The following is a 19,420-nucleotide window of genomic DNA, read 5'->3' as shown; positions in this document are numbered from 1 at the left end:
GGGAACACAACAGAGAATCCTTGATAGAGCAGGAGAACAGTGGGATGCACACCTCAAATTCTCGTAAAAAGATCAGACTTAATGGTCTGACTGAGACTAGGGGAATCCCAGAGGTCATGGTCCCTGGACCCTCTGTTAGCCCAAGACTGGAACCATTCCCCAAACCAACTCTTCAGACAGGGATTGGACTAAACTATAAAACAGAAATGATACTGGTGAGGAGTGAGCTTCTTAGCTCAAGTAGACACATGAGACTATGTGGGCAGCTCCTGTCTGGAGACAAGATGGGAATGCGGAGGGGGACAGGAGCTGGTTGAATGTACACGGGGAATACAGGGTAGAGAGCAGTGTGCTGTCTTATTAGGGGGAGAGCAGCTAGGAGTACATAGCAAGGTGTGTATAAGTTTTTGTATGAGAGACTGACTTGATTTGTAAACTTTCACTTAAAGCACAATAAATAAAAAAAAGGGCTATGCTAGAGATTAAGATGTTAGTCATCAAGAAATCAGTTGTAATTAAGCTTTGAGAGTGAATGAGTTATCTCAGAGCAAATGCAGAGAGTGAGAAGAGGGTAGATTGTAGAACCTGTGGTTGTATCAATTAAGAAAGAGGAACCTATTGGCACATTGAGGAAAAACTGTCAGAAATGTAGGAGAGGAACTAGAGAGACTATCTTAGTGGAAGCCAAGTGAAGAGGAGATCTTCAGAAGCAGGAGTAGTCAACAATATCAGATGTCAAATGCCACAGAAAGGCCAATACAATAAGGACTAAAGGAATCCATTGCTTTGGTGCCCTTTACCAGAAGAATTTCAGCAAAATGATGGGAGAAACCATATTACAGTGAATTCAAGATTGAAAGTAAGAGAAAAAAGATAACAGGTTTAGATGTCTTTTCTGATAAAATTTGATAAGGAAGTGGTAGTTTCTCAGAACCCTGACCTGTATATCCAGTTGTCTGTTTGACATTTCCATTTGGATATCTAATAGCTGTTGCACATTTAATACTTCCAATCATCACTTCTTCTCCTCCTAGCCTGCCTGATCTTCAGCCTTTACTCTCTCAGTTAATAGCAAATCCACTAGGCCAGACCAAAAACCTCGGACATCCTGACTTCCCACTCTTGTACTCCGCATCCCAATCCCATCCATTAACGAATCCTCTCACCTCTATCTTCTGATCCCTCTTACCATCTCCGCTGTGACAACTCTGCTGTCCATCTCCATTTCTTCTTATCTGAATTGTCACCAGTCACTGTGGCGTCAACTCCAACTCATGGCAGAGTAGACTTGCACTCCGTAGGGCCTTCAATGGCTGTGACCGTCTGGAAATATATTGCCAAGCCTACAGGGTAGCCTGCTAATTGGTTTTCCTTAATTCAACTGCCTTTCTTAGTCAGGGTTCTCTAGAGAAACAGGAACCCTGGTGGCACAGTGGCTAAGAGCTTGGCTGCTAACCAGATGGTTGGCAGTTCAAATCCACTAGCTGCTCCTTGGAAACCCTATGGGGCAGTTCTACTCTGGATGGAACTACTATATGGTTGCTATGAGTTGGAATCCACTCGATGGCAATGGGTTGACACATATACATGTATGTATACATACATGTATACATATAGTTATACACACACACATATAGAGAGAGAGAGAGAGGTTGACATTTACTTCAAGGAATTGGCTTACATGATTGTGGGAGGCTGTCGAAATAAAAACAAACCTGTTGCTGTTGAGTTGATTCCAACTAATAGTGACCCTATAAGACAGCGTAGAACTGCCCCTTAGAATTTCCAAGAAGCAGCTAGTGGATTTGAACTGTCATCCTTTTGGTTAGCAGCCAAGCTCTTAACCACTGAGCCACCTCTGAAATCTGTAGGTCAGAAGACCATTTGGAGACTCCTGCAGGTTTATGTTCCAGGATCCATAGGCCTGATGAGAAGAGCACAGAGTGAAGAGTGAGAGTTCTGCCAGAATACTATTGATAGCCTGCAGACAGTGCACACCCTAGGGAAACTCCCTTTTTACTGGTCGATCGATTGTATCATATCAGATTACACATGGAAAGTGATTGTATTACATTACGTTAGACGTGAGGTCTTCACATCACATTACGTTATGGAAGGTAGTCTGCTTTGCCCAAGGCCAACTGATTTAACCACATGTAACTGCTCCTTGAGGGCTACTGGGTTAGTGTTTGGCCAGACCACTGGTGAACCATAACCAAGCCAAGCTGACACATAAAATTAACCATCACATGATCTAATGTCTGTTCATCATACCACAATCTAGTGGCTGTCATGGCTTTAAAACGTAAATCAGATCATATCATTCCACTGCTCAAAACCCTAGAAACCCTGTTCCCCTTAGTGTAAAGGCCAGTGGCTTTATAATGGTCCCCAAGTCCCTGAGATTCTAGCATGGTGTTACCTCTCTGACTTCATACCCTACCTCTTTCTTCTCCTTCATATCACTCCGGCCTCACTGTGATGACGTCAGGTACTGTTGAGTAGATTATGACTCACTTTTGGTTAGCAGCTCAGCACTTAACTGTTGCACCACCAGGGCTCCTGAGTGCTTTCCTCAAACTTGCAGGCAAACTTCTTTCTTGAGTGCTGACTTTTTCTTCTGCATGGACATGTCCTCCCCACTTATCCACATGATTCTTTTCCTATGACTCTGTGTTTAAATTTCGCCTTCTCAATGACCCCTATCCTGACCCCTGACCACCTTGTTTATAATTGCTGCCCTCCATTAGGAAACCTTGGTGACATAGCAGTTAAGAGTTATATGTCTCCTAACCAAAAGGTCTGCAGTTTGAATCCACCAGGCGCTTCTTGGAAGCCCTATAGGGCAGCTCTACTCTGTCCTCTAGGGTCGCTATGAGTCGGAATAGACTCGACGGCAACAGGTTTGGTTTTTTGACCCTCCATTATGGACCCTCATCCTAGCTTTTTTTTTTTTTTTCTTTCCCCTATGATGTTTCTTCTAGTATACTGTTTAATTAATTCATTTTTTTATGTCTCCAGCGAGAAAAATGGAAGCTGTGTGAAAGCAGAGATTTTGTCTGTTTTATTCATTGACAAATTCTTAGCGCCTAAAACACTCCCTGGCTTTTTTCTCCTCATTAATGGAATAGAATAGGAAACTAGCTTCAGGATGAGACAGTCTAGAGAATGGAGTAGAGAAGGTTCTAGAAGAGAAGGAGAGATTGAAGGTAATGGAGAAATATTCAATAATTATTTTTATATGCTTTCACAAAAGCAGGCAGGGATACTATGAAGGTTATAAATAAATAAGCTTTGGAAAAGTAGGGACGTCTCTTTCAATGAGACTAGGCTTAAGGAGGAGTCTCTGGGTGATGCAAACAGTTAATGTGCTTGGCTGCTAACTGAGAGGCTGGAGGTTTGAGTCCACCTAGTGGTGCTTTGAAAGAAAGCCTGGCGATCTACTTCCAAAAAGTCAACCACTGAAAACGCTATGGAGCAGCACAGCTCTACTCTGACGTACATGGGGTCACCATGTATCAGGGTCCACTCGATGGCAACTGGTTTAGGCTTAGAGAAGTAAGGATGGCTGAAGATGCATATTTGAAGATCGAGGAAGGTATAGGAGAAATAAATATTAATGCCTTATTATATTTTCTCAGGTGCTAGGTTTATCTGTTGAGCTATCTCTGTTATACAGCTGGTTAGAGTGAGTGGTTAAGGATGAGGTGGATGACAGGCCAGAGAATGAAAATCAAATGGGGACCAGTGGCGTCACTTGGGTTGGTGTCATCTAGTGCAGTAACTCATGGTGTTACCCGCCTCCCCATGAGCAAACTGGCTGGTGAACCCATCCCACCCTGTGTGGCCCTACCCCTCCTGGCCCTGCCCTGCACAGCTCCCCACAGCTCCTCCCCTTTCCCATTGGCCAAAGTGGAAACCCTCATCTCCAACCAATGGCACTGGGTGGCAGGTGACACCAACCCTAGTGGTGCCACTGCCTTGGCAATCCCTCTTTCAGAGGCATTGCATGTGGGCTGCTGCCATGGACCATGTGTTCATTTTAGTGTCACCCCCTCTGACAGTGTCAGGGGGTTGCATTCCACACCTTGTATCCCCCTAGTGATGCCACTGGGCTGGACCTCTCTTTCAGGAAGTTTGCCACTGAGAGCAGCTAAAGGCTCACCAGGTTACCCTGAAGGCCAGGCACGGTGTAGACCAATGAGGGGCATATGGTGATAATATGGTGATACTTGGTTGCACTGGCATTCCTGGGGTGCCACAGGGCATATGGAAAAGAAACATCACAAGACCTGTTTGTCTGCTGTGATGTGTCAGATATTTTCTCTGCTTGTCCTTTCAGGAGCTTTTCAACCCAATTTATACTATTGCTTGTATTAATTTTGCATATCTCATAGTGTCTCTTACTTTCATCCTCTCTTTTCTGTATGGGAATCTAGTCATGACTTGATTATCCCCAAGGGACACAGTAAATTAATTCTTGTTCTGCTTCACCCTCTCTAGAATGTAATGCCTCTATCGGCTGGATTATTCAAGAGTGAGCATAAAAACCCTGTGCCACAGTGTCCTCCACGTCTCCATGTGCAGTTTTTATCACATGTTCTTTGGAGCAGAATGCCAAACCAGTTTTTGAAGGTAGACGTCTCTCGAATCAGTGAACGCCAAGGCTGGCTGGTGCAGTGTTTGGATCCTCTGCAGTTCATGTCTCTTCATATCCCAGAGGAGAACAGGTTAGCCCCGTGTATTCTTTAATGTATGGGTGAGACACTCGGCATCAGATTGCCTACCACTTAGAGGTTCAGGGATGGAGGGAGAAAAAGAAATGAGCACAAGGTTTAAAAAGGTTTTAAAAATATCTGATTTCTTTTGGAGATGCAGACATTATTTTGAATGTCCCAAGTTTAAATCTATTTCTCAACCACCTAATTTGTGGAAAAAAATATTATACTACAGTTGAAGAGAATGCGATAGTGAGGTATGTCTTTATTCACTCTTGTTTTACTTACGATGTCAACTGCAAACAAAAATCCAGACAGGTACATCTGCAGTTTGACTTGTGGCTTAACAGAGTAATCTAACATCATAAGCTATCAGAGGTGAACTCACAGGAATCACTTAGTTCAACCCTTTCATTTTACAAATGTGAAAAACAGACTCAGAAACATTAATGAAACAACATTGCAGAAATACTTTGAGGACTTTGGAAACAAGTTTATATGCATTCCAGGCAGTACTAATATAATATATAGTGGAACACATGTTCAAAAGTGGCTTTGCTTATGATTGTCAGTGTTCCCATATTATAGCCAATTAAATGGCAGATATTTCATTTTAGCGGCCTCATTATCGCTAGGAGCTAAATTTCTGGGTTCTAGAATTTTCCTCTCAACATACCATAAGTGAGTGAAAATATTGGCTGAAAACAATGCAAAGGCCAATGTATTTATTGTCCTTCTTTTATTTTAAACTTTTTGCTTGAATATTAAAACAATTATAGAGCAGTGTCAATTCATAAATATCTTTAGAGATGCTTGGCATTTTCTTTTATTTTAACACCTTTAAAAATTAACCTGTGCTTTGGAAAACAGTTTGGAGGTTTCCTCAGAAAGTTAAATAAAGAGTTACCCTATGACCCAGCAATTCCACTCCTAGGTGTATGTTCAAGAGAAATGAAAACATGCGTTCACACAAAAACTTGTACGTGATTGTTCATAGCAGCGTTATTCATGATAACCAAAAAATGGAAACAGCCCAAATGTCCTTCAACAGATGAATGGAAAAATAAATTATGGTATATCCATACAATGGATTATTGCCCAGCCATGAGAAAGAATGTAATATTGATACATGCTACAACACGAATGAACCTTGAAAACACTACACTAAATGAAAGAAGCCAATCACAAAAGACCGTGTATTATATGATTGTGTTTACATAGGAGGGCTAGGTAGATAAATCTACATACAGACAGAATAGATGAGTAGTTGCCTACGCTGGGGGAGTGGGAATGGGGAGTGACTGTTAATGGGTATTGGGTTTCTTTTTGGAGTGATAAAAATGCTCTAAAATGCAGATTGTGGTTATGGCCACACAACTCTGTGAATGTAGTAAAACCATTGAATTATATGCCTTAAATATGTGAATTGTATAATATGTGAATTGTTTCTCAATAAAGATGTTTCTAAAAAAGAATTGTAAAAAAAGTTAATTTGCTTGGTGGGTTCTTTTCATGTATTAAATATTTATTTACATATACTTTTACATGAAATAATTAGATATCTTATTCATAATGAATTTTTAGATGGTTATATTTTATTTTAATTTTGTAATTATTATTCTTTTTGAGTGAGAAAAGCTTTATTTAAATTGTGCGTTGGGTGATGTTTAAAAAAAGTTACTCAATAGGCAAAATAAACAGATGGAAAGAAATTTCTCTTTGTGATAGAAAACATCTCGACTCTAATAAGCAGAGAATTTTAAGATTGTAGTTTACGGTCCCTGCTTTGTGCTCACATACTAACCTTAAGGGTTGCCAGTTCAGACCCACCCAGTGGCATCACAGAAGAAAGCTTTGCTATCTGCTTCTTTAAATATCAAACCAAAAACTGGTTGTGACTGAGTCGATTCCAACTTATAGCAACCCTATAGGACAGAGTGGCGTAGTGGTTAAAAGCCATGGCTGTTCACCAAAAGGTCAGCAGTTTGAATCCACCAGGTGCTCCTTGGAAACCCTATGGGGCAGTTCTACTCTATGCTTTATGGTGAGGCCTTGTTCAATTAGTCCTTTCTAAGAACTGTTGGGCCAGTAGCAGGGTTGAGCAGTTGTGTGATTTCCTGGGAGCCTAAGTGGAACATGGAGTGCATAATCACTTGCTTTTAGTTTCTAATAAGTGAAGCTTCTGATTCTGAAATTTGGGAGGTGGTATCTAGAAGAATTCTGCATCCTCAAGGCACAGTAACTTTGAATAGAACGCCTGTGTCTTGGAAAGCATAGATAAGGAAAACAGGCATGGGCAAGATGATAGCGTACCTACATGTGTTGAAAATCTCAGCAATAAATAATAAAAAATATTATTTGGTAGTTACTATCTGCTAGGAGTCCTGCGTGGTACAAATGGTTAATGCACTCAGCTGCTAACCGAAAGGTTGAAGGTTCAATTCCACCCAGAGGTACGTTGAAAGAAAGGTCTGATGAGCTACCATGTTTTTATGCAGATAACACGTGTGTTCTACGTTTGTTGCCAACTGCATCCTCCCCCCTCGAGGCATTTTTGTAAGTGCACTATGCCAATATTTTTTATATGCTGTAAAAAATATTCCATGCTGAAAAAAAAAGAAATTAGTGCACTTAAGAAAATACCTCGTGGGGGGGAGGCACAGTTGGCAAACAAGTATAGAAGGTGGACATTATTTGAGTAAAAATACAGTACTCCAAAAAAATCAGCCATTTTTTAAAACCCTCTAGAGCACATTTCTACTCTTGCGCACATGGGGTCACCAGAAGTTGGGGTCCACCTGTGGGCAACTGGTTTTTGCTGACTGCTCGACAGTGTTTTAGGTGCTACGTGCTGGATGAACGGTAGGAAACAAAACACGTAAAAATATCAAAACATAACAATTCCTACGGTCATGGAGAGAAGTAGTAGATCTCATCAAGGATGACTTTTAGTTGAATGACTAATTCCTCGATTACAAATATATCACCTTTCAACTTTTAGTCCAACATTATCACACGTGAACTCTCTAAATAATCTAAATAGCTTGGAAAACGTCAGTACATGTAAAGGAACTATGTGTTCTTTTTTATAATTAAAATATTTTATTGTTTTTGATGAAAATTTACACAGCAAATTAGATTCCTTTTAATAATTTCTACACAATCTGTTCAGTGACATTGATTATATATTTCAAAGTGGGTCACCTTTCTCATTATTTCCCTTTTGGTTGTTCTGTTTCCAGTAATCTAATTTCCGTGCTCCCTTGCCTTCTTGCCTTCGCTTTTGAGTAAATGTTGGTCTCATATAGATGATTTTTTAAAGGAGCGCAATACTCATGGATGATGTTGTTTATTTTATGAGCAACTCTGTTGTTTTGCTGAAATATGACCTTTTGGAATAGTTTTGGTTCAAAGTTTAAAGAGTATCTCGGGGCAATAGTCTCAGGGAATCCTTTAGTCTTGAAGCTATGTGTTCTCAAAATGGAACTCTGCTCCAAAAGTAATGCTTTAGGCATAATCTCACCATAATCTGGGGGTTTTAGGGGTTGAAAGGGCAGGATATGTGCCGAGGGAAAAAATGAATTAAGAATCGGGTGTAAATTCTAACTCCCAATAGAAACTTGAGGTGGTCCTTTATTTTGCCAGATGGTAATTGCCATTAATAGGGTCTGCTTCAGTAACTTTTTGAAATGTGTAGATGATATATGTAGACTTCTCCTCAGATGCAGATTTAAAGGAAAGAAAATTCCACGCTTAATCTTGCTGCCAATGCCCTTTTCCCTTCTACAGATCTGTGGACATATTGGAGCTGACGGAGCAGGAGGAATTGCTGAAGTTCCACTATCACACTCTGCGCCTCTACTCGGCGGTGTGCGCCCTGGGGAACCACCGGGTGGCTCACGCCCTGTGCAGCCATGTGGACGAGCCTCAGCTGCTCTACGCCATTGACAACAAGTACATGCCCGGCTTGCTGCGCGCAGGCTACTACGACCTGCTGATCGACATCCACCTTAGCTCCTACGCCACTGCCAGGCTTATGATGAACAATGAATTCATCGTTCCCATGACGGAAGAGACCAAGAGTATTACCCTCTTCCCCGATGAGAACAAAAAGCACGGACTCCCGGGGATCGGCCTCAGCACCTCCCTCAGGCCGCGGATGCAGTTTTCCTCCCCCAGTTTTGTGAGTATTAGCAACGAATGCTACCAGTATAGTCCAGAGTTCCCCCTAGATATCCTAAAGGCCAAAACCATCCAGATGCTGACGGAAGCTGTGAAGGAGAGCAGCCTTCATGCCCGGGACCCGGTTGGGGGAACCACTGAATTCCTCTTTGTACCTCTCATCAAGCTTTTCTATACCTTGCTCATCATGGGCGTCTTCCACAACGAGGACTTGAAGCACGTTCTGCAGTTGATTGAGCCCAGCGTGTTTAAGGACGCTGCCACGCCCGAGGAGGACAGTGTGGTGCTGGAGAAGGAGCTCAGCACCGAAGACTGGAAGCTGGAAGGAGCTGGTGAAGAAGAAGCCAAAGGGGGGAGGAGGCCGAAGGAAGGCCTCCTCCAGATGAAACTGCCAGAACCAGTTAAATTGCAGGTAATCAGAAAAAAAGGTATTACTAAAATTTCAGATTCGCTAAGTACTAAGGTACTGGATTTTGACTTTGTCTCTTTCTGCCTGTGTTTATGTTCCCGCATAGTGGAAGTGCTTCATAACACTAACTTTGGCTCGTTCTTTAAGAAGTGTCAGTCTGATTTGCTTGCGTTTAGAATGGAATTAATGAATTTTTCAATTGACTCAATTGACAATAGACGAAAGGTGCTAAATTTAGTATTTTTGTCATGTTGCTTTCCTTGGTCAAATATATGTTTGTCTGTCGTAGACATCCACATTGTGTGTGTGTGTGTGCGTGCGTGCCTGTCTGAAAAGAGCGGAGAAGGTGGGCTTTTGTCCCACCAGCTGTTCTTTTCCCTTCTGTTCATTAGCAGTCTCCTTGTATCTCCCTTCTGGTTTCTGCAGATACATTTCACCTACGATATCAATTATGTTGGAATGCATGAAGTACAAGTCATGTTAGCGGCCTTTGAGTTTATTCCGACTCATGGCAACCCCGTGTATAACAGAAAACTGCCCCATAGGGTTTCCTTGGCTATAATCATATTCTAGACAGATTGCCATACCTTTCTTCCATAGCAACGCTGGGAGGGTTCGAACCACTAAGCTTTAGATTAGTAGTTGAGTGCAAATCGTTTGTGCCACCCATTAAATACCCATTTTCTATCCTCACCTGCACTCCCACCAACCTGTGTTTGGAATAATCATACACCAATAGGGGTGCCCATTCTCAAATAACAAGATTTTACTTTTTACAAGTGTGTTCCTAAGAAATCAAAGATAAACCAAAGAGGTCCTATCGTAACACTTCTTTCATTTTTTGGAGACAATTTGATAGTTGCATGATAGACATGCTTTTTCACTCTTCATTACTTCGGTCCACAATGGTTGAGGTCTTACTCCATGCCAGGCCCTTGGTGCTGGGTGAAAGAAACAGAAGAGGTACCTGCCTTCCAGAAGCTCACAGTCTCTGGGAGAAATATATACTTACTTCTGTATTTTTAAAATATATCTTATTACTAATGGCATTAAATGCTCTGAAAAATAAAGAATGGATTACTAGAAGAAAGAAAATTTTAAGTTAGATTACTCTAAGAAAGATCAGGGAAGACTCCTCTGAATTGATGAATTTTAATGTGAGGTTGGATTCATGAGTTGGAGTTCCATAGGTGAAGTGGAGGGGAGGATTGGTCCAAGAGCTTTTCTCACAGAAAAAATAGCATGACAAATGGTCCTGAAATAGGAAAAGGTCAGTGTGTTTGCAGCTTAATGAGTTAGGGAGTGAGGGGGAGGCAATACTGGGGAGTAGAGCAGAGGGTAGTTCATGTGGAATCAAGCCTGTTTTCTGAAACCATTCAGGTAATAGGTTTTGAATTTTATTTTAAGTGCAACTAAAACCATTGAAGACTTTTATTCTAAAGAGCTCAGTCTAGCTGCTGTGGGAAAAATAGATGAGAGGGGAAAGAGAATGGGTACAGAGTCCAGCTTGTCAGGAGGCCTTTGCACTGGCCCAGACCCAAGGGAACAGCACTACGCAGAATGGGGGCAAAAGCAATGGAGAAAGTAGGTGGAGTTAAGAGCATATTCATAGATAGCGTTGACGTAAATGGGTTATATTGTAGATGGTGACATACAGATTTTTGAAAGTTCTCTTTGGCACCATTATCACAGTATTTAAATGTTTTTCTGATCTTGGGCAGAGAATTCTCTTCTGTTCTTAGTGATGGAAAATCTTTCCCAGAAGACCCCTAGCAAACTTCTCCATATATATCCCATTGGCCATAGCATCTGTAGCTGCACAAGAGGCTAGTACAATAAGTGTCTACCAAAGGGAAATGTATTGGCCATGTCTGGCTCAGAAAAGTTACATTTTATCCCCTGGGACAGAGCACATCATTGCTTACACAAAATCAGGATTCTGTTTGTAATGGAGGGAAGTAGGCAACTAAGCACATATACCACAGATTATTATTTGAGATACAGCAACTATTTAAGGATTCAGAAATCAAATTTGATGACTTTTAAATCTTAGATGTGCCTGCTGCTTCAATACCTCTGTGACTGCCAGGTCCGGCACCGGATAGAAGCCATTGTAGCCTTTTCAGATGACTTTGTAGCTAAGCTTCAAGACAATCAGCGCTTCCGATATAATGAAGTTATGCAAGCCTTAAACATGTCGGCTGCACTCACAGCCAGGAAAACCAAGGAATTTAGATCCCCACCTCAAGAACAGGTACAAGAATGAAATGAAAATTTCTCTTTTTCACTTTGGTCTTTAGTTCATTCAAGATTCATATGTTACAAAAATTATATCACGTGTAGCATATTTTACAAGTGTTTTCTTTTCCTGTTCTGCCTAAACTAGCCAAGTTGACTTAGTCATTATTCATAGTTTCATCAAAAGAATCCACTTGGCTAGCTTACTCAAAGAAGGACTTACCCAAAGATAACTGGTTACGTCACAGCCCCTTTGGGAGAGTCAGTGGGCCAGTTCTGAAGTTTTGCAGATAGGAAAAATATCCATCCACAGAGTGGGGTCTTCTCTAGCCAACACAGCACAGCCACCAGTATTAGGAACCTAGGTTCCTAGGCCGAGATGCTAGAAGCTATTTTCTCCATAGAAGAACCAACTGCCTCTACCACCTGGCTTGCCAGATATCTATCATGCTATTTGTGGTTCTTCCTTATGTTGCTCACCCCCAAATCCAGTTCTCTAGGGTACAGCAGAACCTGGGTTACATGCCTGAAGCAGAACATAAGCTATTCTGGGGTCGTCAGTTTTCTGGGTCACTCACACATTGCTGGCTTAAATGTAAATGGTTCAACCAATCTGGAAAACAGTTTGGTTGTTTCTCAAAAAAACTAACATGCGACTACCATATAATGCAGCAATTGTACTCCTGGGTGTTTATCATTTTTTTTTTTAATGTCCACACAAAAACCTATACAAAAATGTTCATAGCGGTTTTATTTGTAAGAGCAAACAATTTTCAACAGGTCAATGTTAAGCAAGCTGCAGTACTTCCATACAGTACAAAGCAATGAACTATTGATACACAAATAGCCTGGATGAATCTCTAGAAAACTATGCTGAGTGAAAAAACCCAATCCCAGAAGGTGACTTCATTTATAAAAGATGCTTGAAATGACAAAATTATAGAAATAGAGAACAGACTAGTGGTTGTCAGGAGTGAAGGGGGAGATGGGAAAGAAGTGAATGTTGTTATAAAAGGGCAACAGGAAGGATCCTAGTGGTGATGGAATTGTTTTTGGTTTTGACTCTCTCAAGGTCAATGTACTTGTTGTGATATTGATAGGATGTTACCACTGGGGAAGCTGGATAAACCGTACATATGATCTCTGTTATTTCTTACAACAGCATATGGCCCTATAATTATCTCAAATATTTAATTTAAAAAATCACATAAAAAACTCTAAAAAAAAAAAAAAAAAAACTTATATTTGTTCCCCAAAGGAAAATTATGGGCCAATAACAGGCCATTCTTTTCTTTATTCATAAATTTAATATTATGGTGTCTAAAATAAAACAAATGAAAGTTCCCCCTTTTTGTTTAATTGACACATTAGTGTTAGCAGTAGCATAACTGCCCACTCATACTACTTTTCAGTTATATTTATGTATTTTTTTCTTTGCATCCGTGTTCTCAAAAAGATTTCTTTAGTACATTCAGTAAAGTATAGAAATTAACTTAAAAATTCTGAAAATCTAGGATCTTTGCTGTGCCGTTCCTGAATTTACCTGTCTTTTCTCCTTTGTTTTTCCTCTTTCTTATTTTTCTGAACTTTCAGATCAATATGCTTCTCAATTTTAAGGATGACAAAAGTGAATGTCCATGTCCTGAAGAAATCAGAGACCAGCTCTTGGATTTTCATGAAGATTTGATGACACATTGTGGTAAAGTCTTCTTGATTTACAACTCTTATTAAATCTATATATTTAATGAACATTTATTGATACAAAATTAAGAGTAGATGTGAATGGGCTCAGAAATATACATCGTACCTATTTTGAGTTCATATCAGAACATATATTATGATAAGATGGTAAACTGTTTCTTTGTGGAAAACCATCAGGGGTAGAGAGAAGACCTGCAAGGCAATAAGTTCAAGCAGAAGATGACAGAAATTCTTTCTCTCTTCTCCCTCATTCCCACTTTGAGGGGACAATGGAAGGAGGATGAGGGTATGTAGCATGGTGATTTTGGTAGAGACGTTGGATTGGTTTAGTCTAAAGCAATTTGATAACAAACACTTGTATTTAAATTGGTTGAAGAGCCACATTTTTAGGAATGCCCTAAGGAAACCACCATATATCTTTTTAATTTTATACTTATGGAAATCTTATATCAGTAGTCAAAATCTGTTAAGGGAATCCACCCTGCCCTTGTTCTGAAACCTTCTAAAATAGAATGATTAGGTTCTGTTGTAGTTCTTTCTTCCTTTATGCAGTGGTATGAGTAAGGTCTGTGATTCAGTGAGAGAAAAGGAATTAGCCATTTCTTAAGCGATATCTCTATTCCTGTGTATCACTAGTGGTATTATTTTATTTTAATGAAGACAACAAGAACAGTATCTTGCGTATTAATTCAGCTTATGAGTGAAGAATCCCTAAATGACTACCAGAAAATTGTAGTATGTATATACTATGAACGGAGTCCTGGTGGCAGAGTGATTAAAGATTCAGCTGCTAACCAAAAGGTCAGCAGTTCGAATCCACCAGTAGCTCCTGCGAAACCCTATGGGGCAGTTCTCCTTTGTCCTATAGCGTCACCGTAAGTCGAAATCAACTCAACGGCAATGGGTTTTATATACTATATATGTTTGGTTTTATATACTATGAATAAAGAAATACTCTAAAAAGGTAGAATTATTGCTTCATACATAAAACATTTCCTGGTTTAGAGTACCTAATTATGCCTGTTTTCTGTGTCATCTCAACTTATCAAAATATCATTGACATTTCTGGGGAGGTAAGCAAGGAGGAAAAAGTCCAGGGAAGTTTGTAGGCAGGACAGGACCATGGGTCTGGGCAGACGGTGCCGATGTTCAGAGATGTCAAAGGTCAGCCCAAGTAGCGGAATTAGTCTTGGATCCTAAGAGAGTTCTTTTGGTCTCTGGTGAGTTTTGTATTTTGTCCTGGCTGCTGAGAACCCTGACCCCACAGGAACAGGGGAAGAAGAGAAAGGGAAAATAAACCCTACGAGTGAATCTTATTTGTGATTGCTGGTAGACAAGATTGCTTAACTCGTTATTGTTTAATATTTAAACATAGCAGCAGTGCTATAAGCTGTGAATGGAAAAAATGGCTAGGCCTTAAAATTGTTTCCTTTAAATGTATTTTTTTTACTGTGGTAAAAATATATATAACAACACATTTGCCAATTCAACGATATTGGTTACATTATCTGTACAATTCAGTGACATTGGTTACATTAATCCTGTTGTTCTACCAACACCACTATCCTTTTCCAAATCAACAGAAACTCAGTGCTACCTAAGCAAAGACCCCCATTTCTCCCTCCCTCCCACCCCTGGTAGCCACTTAAAAGCTTTAATTTCCAAATGTTTGCCGGTTCCATGTAAGCAGGATCGTACAATATTTGTCCATTGGTGATTATCTTATTTCACTCAGCATAATATCTTCAGGGTTCATCCATGTTGTGGTGTGTGTCAGGACTTCATTTCTCTTTATGGCTGAGTAATAGTCCATTGTATGAATATACCACATTTTGTTTAACCATTCATCATCCCTTGATGGAAATTTAGGTTGTTTCTACTTTTTGGTTATTGTGAATAGTGCTGCGGTGAACGTTGGTGTACAGGTTTCTGTTTGTGTTCCTGCTTTCAGTTCTTTTGGGTATAAGCCTAGGATTGGAATTGATGGATCATATAGTATTTCTATGTTTAACTTTTTGAGGAACTTCCAGACCATTTTCCACAGCAGCTGTACCATTCTGCATTCCCACCAGCAATGGAAGAGGCTTCTAATTTCTCCACATCCTCACCAATACCTGTTATTTTCCATTTTTTGATCATAGTCATTCTACTGGGAGTGAAGTGGTGTACCATTGTTGTTTTGATTTTCCTCTCCAGAAGAACTGCTCCTGTAAAGATTACAGCCTAGGAAACCCTATAGGGCAGTTCTACCCTGTCATGTAGGGTCGCTATGAGTTAGAATTGATGCAACAGCACACAACAACAACTAATAACATTGAGCATCTTTTTATCTGCTTGTTGACCATTTCTATATCCTCTTCGGTGAAATGTCTATGCAAGACCTTTGCTCATTTTTTGATTGGATTGTTTGTCTTAAATTGTAAGAGTTCTTTATATATTAAACCCAAATCAGATGTATGGCTCCCCAGAATTTTCTCTCCATCTGTAGTTTGTCCCTTCACTTTATTGATAAAATCCTTTGATGAACAATTTTTCAAAATTTTTATGAAGTCACATGTCTGTTTCATCTTCTGCTGCTTATGCATTTGATGGCCTTTGTTGTCATATTTAAAAATCTATTATTAAAAGCTAGATCCTGAAGCCATACCCCTGTATTTTCTTCTAAGAATTTTATGGGTTTTAATTCACACATTTATGTCTTTAATCGGTTTTGAATGAGTTCTTATATGTGATGTGAAATACGAATCCAGCTTTATCCTTTTGCTTGTGGAAATCCAGTTTTCCTAATACCATTTATTAAAGAGACTGTTCTTTCTCTGTTGAGTGGACTTAACACCTTTGTCAAAAATCAGTTTACCATAGATGTATAGGTTTATTTCTGAACTCTCAATTCTGTTCCATTGGTCTATATGGCTATACCAGTACCAGGCCGTTTTGATTAGTATAGCTTTATAATATGTTTTGAAATCGGGACTTGTGAGTTCTGCTACTTTATTCTTCTTTTTAAAGATTACATTGGCTATTTAGGGCACCTTATCATTCCATATAAATTTGAGGATTGGCTTTTCCATTTCTGTAAAGAAGGCTATTGGAACTTTGATGGGGACTGCATTGAATGTATAGTTTTCTTTGGGTAATGTTGACATCTTAACAATATTAAGCCTTCTCTTCCATGAACACTGAATGTCCTTCCGTTCATTTAGGCCTTCTTTAATTTCTTCTAGTAATGTTTTACAGTTTTCAGTTTAAATGTCCTTTACCTTCCTCATTAAATTTGTCCCTAGGTACTTTAATTTTTTAAATGGAATTGTTTCCTTAATTTCTTTTTCAGCTTGTTCATTGCTGTTGTATAGAAACCCAACTGATTTTTTGTGTGTTGAACTTATACCCTGACGCTTTGCTAAATTCATTTATTAGTTCCAATAGCTTTCTTGTGGACCCCAAATATATTTTTATATGCTTTTTGTTTGTTTGTTTGTTTTATCTTTGCTTTTTTCGTACTAGGAATTGAGCTGGATGAAGATGGGTCTCTAGATGGAAACAGTGATTTAACAATTAGAGGACGCCTGCTGTCCCTGGTAGAAAAGGTGACATACCTGAAGAAGAAACAAGCAGAAAAACCAATTGAGAGTGACTCCAAGAAGTCCTGTAAGCAGTGTGCACTGGCAAAATGACCCAACTGCTGAAATTTTTCCATCTTTTGAATGATATTACCCTAGATGACCCAGTGAAATAATTGAGTTTGCAATATCCAAGCATCAGATTCTTAAGTAGATGCCTCTGCCTGCCAGAAGTAGATCACAATGTCACACAATATTTCTAGTAATAGGTTGAGAGATTGCAGCATTATAAAGGTGGATGGGACTTCTTAGAGAACTAAAAAGTTAGGTGTTTGGCCAGAGACGAACTACTGAAGGAAAGTATAAAGGGAGTAATTTAACTTTCACGTCTAAATATTATGTTACTGCTTTTCAAATACCCTTGCATCAAATGAAACCTTTTCTTAATGTTTAAGTCTCTATCATCTATAACTATATTTTGGTTCTAAAATATTTTCTGAAGTGTTATACACTTCTGGTTCTTCCATGTCTTATTTAACTGGAGAGTAACGGCTGCTACTCTGAGAAAGCAAAGAAGCTCTCTCTGGTTGGGAGTGTCTCCTCGGCTGGGTGGTGGCACATTGGTCCAGAAGGAGCTCAGAAGTTAGTCTATGAGATATGACCTATTTATTTTCTCAATTTGGAGACACCACTGATTTCAACTTGCAGTTGAGAACCATTATCCATACAACCACCCCTTGATTTCTTCTTCAGTATCACAATCAAATTTGAGTTGAACCTTCTTCAAAACTGGAGTTTAAAGTTTCTTATGAATCACTTTTTGTTATTGTCAGGTACATGATCTTGACATATTAAAAATGACACTATAGTTTTGATGTATATAGAAGCATATTGGTATTTTATATTTGGTTAAAATTGGTAGGTTTTTTTTTTTTTTTTTTTTCTCTTAAACAATGTATAGGTGCAAGTTAAACAGCTTCTTTTGAAAATCAGCCAGTATACTGATGATAGGGATTAAGTACTCGCTGCAGTATTAAGCGTTCAGCTGCCAACCAAAAGATCTGTAGTTCAAATCCACCAGCCATTCCTTGGAAACCCTATGGGGCAGTTCTACTCTGTCCTGTAGGGTCACTATGAGTTGCAATTGACTGGACAACAACAGGTTTAGTTTTGTATGTGTAAACTGGCCATGTCAATCCCTCTTAGCTTTTGTAATTTTGTTAGTTATTTTAAGAGTTTTGGATGTTTCTGTTGCTTTTAAGAGTACTGCATTGCACATTACATTGCAAGTAATCTGTGAATAAAATATTTTGTCACTTTAATACTTCTTTACCGTCTAAGAAGGTATTTTAAGTGAAAGTTAGAGATCTAAATTTAAGTAAAAATTGTAGTCAGTACTGAAAATGCTTCTACTGAGGAGAAAATGAGATAAACAGATAACCTTGCATGTCCATGACTGATATCTTTAAAGATATATGATATTAGACCCTCTGGGAAAAATATAATGGATCTAAGCAAATACAAGGAAACCATGGTGGCATAGTGGTTAAGTACTATGGCTGCTAACCAAGAGGTCGGCAGTTCAAATCTGCCAGGTGCTCCTTGGAAACTCTATGGGGCAGTTCTACTCTCTCCTATAGGGTCGCTATGAGTTGGAATCAACTCAATGGCAGTGGGTTTTTTTTATTTTGGGGGGGAGTGGACTTTAAGCAAACACAAGTAAAAATAAGATGGCATCTCATATGAATTGACATCCTTTTAGTTATTTATGGGCTGCCACCAGTAGTTTTGTAAAAGTGATTATAATTTTGAAACAGCTTAAATTCTTTAACTATAATGATGGTTTTTAAAGATAGACAGGGTTGAGTATTTTTATCTTTGCATGTCCTTGACAGAACTTTATTGTATATATATAGTGTTTAAATGAAGTTTATTTTGTTAAAAGAATATTCCTAGGCTTTTAAATTCTGGTACAAATATAGATACCAGTTTGGGTATATGGAATACGTAGTTAAAATGTCCAACTAATTTATCTTCTCTTATTATTTTCCTTTTTTATGAACTATCCATAATGACTTCACAGCCACTCTTCAGCAGTTGATTTCTGAGACTATGGTCCGATGGGCTCAGGAGTCTGTCATTGAAGACCCTGAGTTGGTGAGGGCCATGTTTGTGCTGCTCCATCGGCAGTACGATGGCATTGGGGGTCTGGTCCGGGCTCTGCCAAAGACCTACACCATAAACAGTGTCTCTGTGGAGGATACCATCAACTTGCTGGCATCTCTTGGTCAGATTCGCTCTTTGCTGAGTGTCAGGATGGGCAAAGAAGAAGAGAAGCTTATGATTCGTGGATTGGGGTAAATTATTCAACTCTGTCAATCCTTTGTCTTCTAAATTTGTTTATCCCAAAAGCAGTATAGTAGGTACATAAAGATGAATATAGTATCTATTATGTGATCATAACATCCATCAAGTATGGATGAAATGATCATTAAATTAGATTGTTGTTTTCCCAAAGGTTACATTGTAAAGCTAAATAAAGAGGTAGCTCTCAGTAACAAAATATGACAAATTTTATAACTAGATGCTAATGTAGCCATGGTAGGCAGCAA

The 19,420-nt window shown here is 39.3% G+C and overlaps 1 protein-coding gene across 6 annotated transcripts in view; it reads left to right on the top strand.

The window, feature by feature from the left end:
• The window catches only part of RYR2 (ryanodine receptor 2), a 750,192-nt gene that overhangs the window by 513,862 nt on the left and 216,910 nt on the right, over positions 1–19,420 (top strand). For all 6 annotated transcript variants that reach the window (XM_049868553.1, XM_049868552.1, XM_049868551.1 and 3 more), the window contains 6 exons: positions 4,504–4,730; positions 8,508–9,312; positions 11,363–11,563; positions 13,141–13,246; positions 16,753–16,896; positions 18,892–19,165. In XM_049868553.1, the coding sequence (XP_049724510.1) occupies positions 4,504–4,730; positions 8,508–9,312; positions 11,363–11,563; positions 13,141–13,246; positions 16,753–16,896; positions 18,892–19,165 (1,757 nt within the window). The remainder of the gene's footprint in view (positions 1–4,503; positions 4,731–8,507; positions 9,313–11,362; positions 11,564–13,140; positions 13,247–16,752; positions 16,897–18,891; positions 19,166–19,420) is intronic.

The sequence above is a fragment of the Elephas maximus genome, chromosome 24 (assembly GCF_024166365.1).
Source record: "Elephas maximus indicus isolate mEleMax1 chromosome 24, mEleMax1 primary haplotype, whole genome shotgun sequence".
NCBI lineage: Eukaryota > Metazoa > Chordata > Mammalia > Proboscidea > Elephantidae > Elephas > Elephas maximus.
The sequence above is the reverse complement of the archived record's forward strand: the minus strand, read 5'-3'. Positions and strand labels throughout refer to the sequence as shown.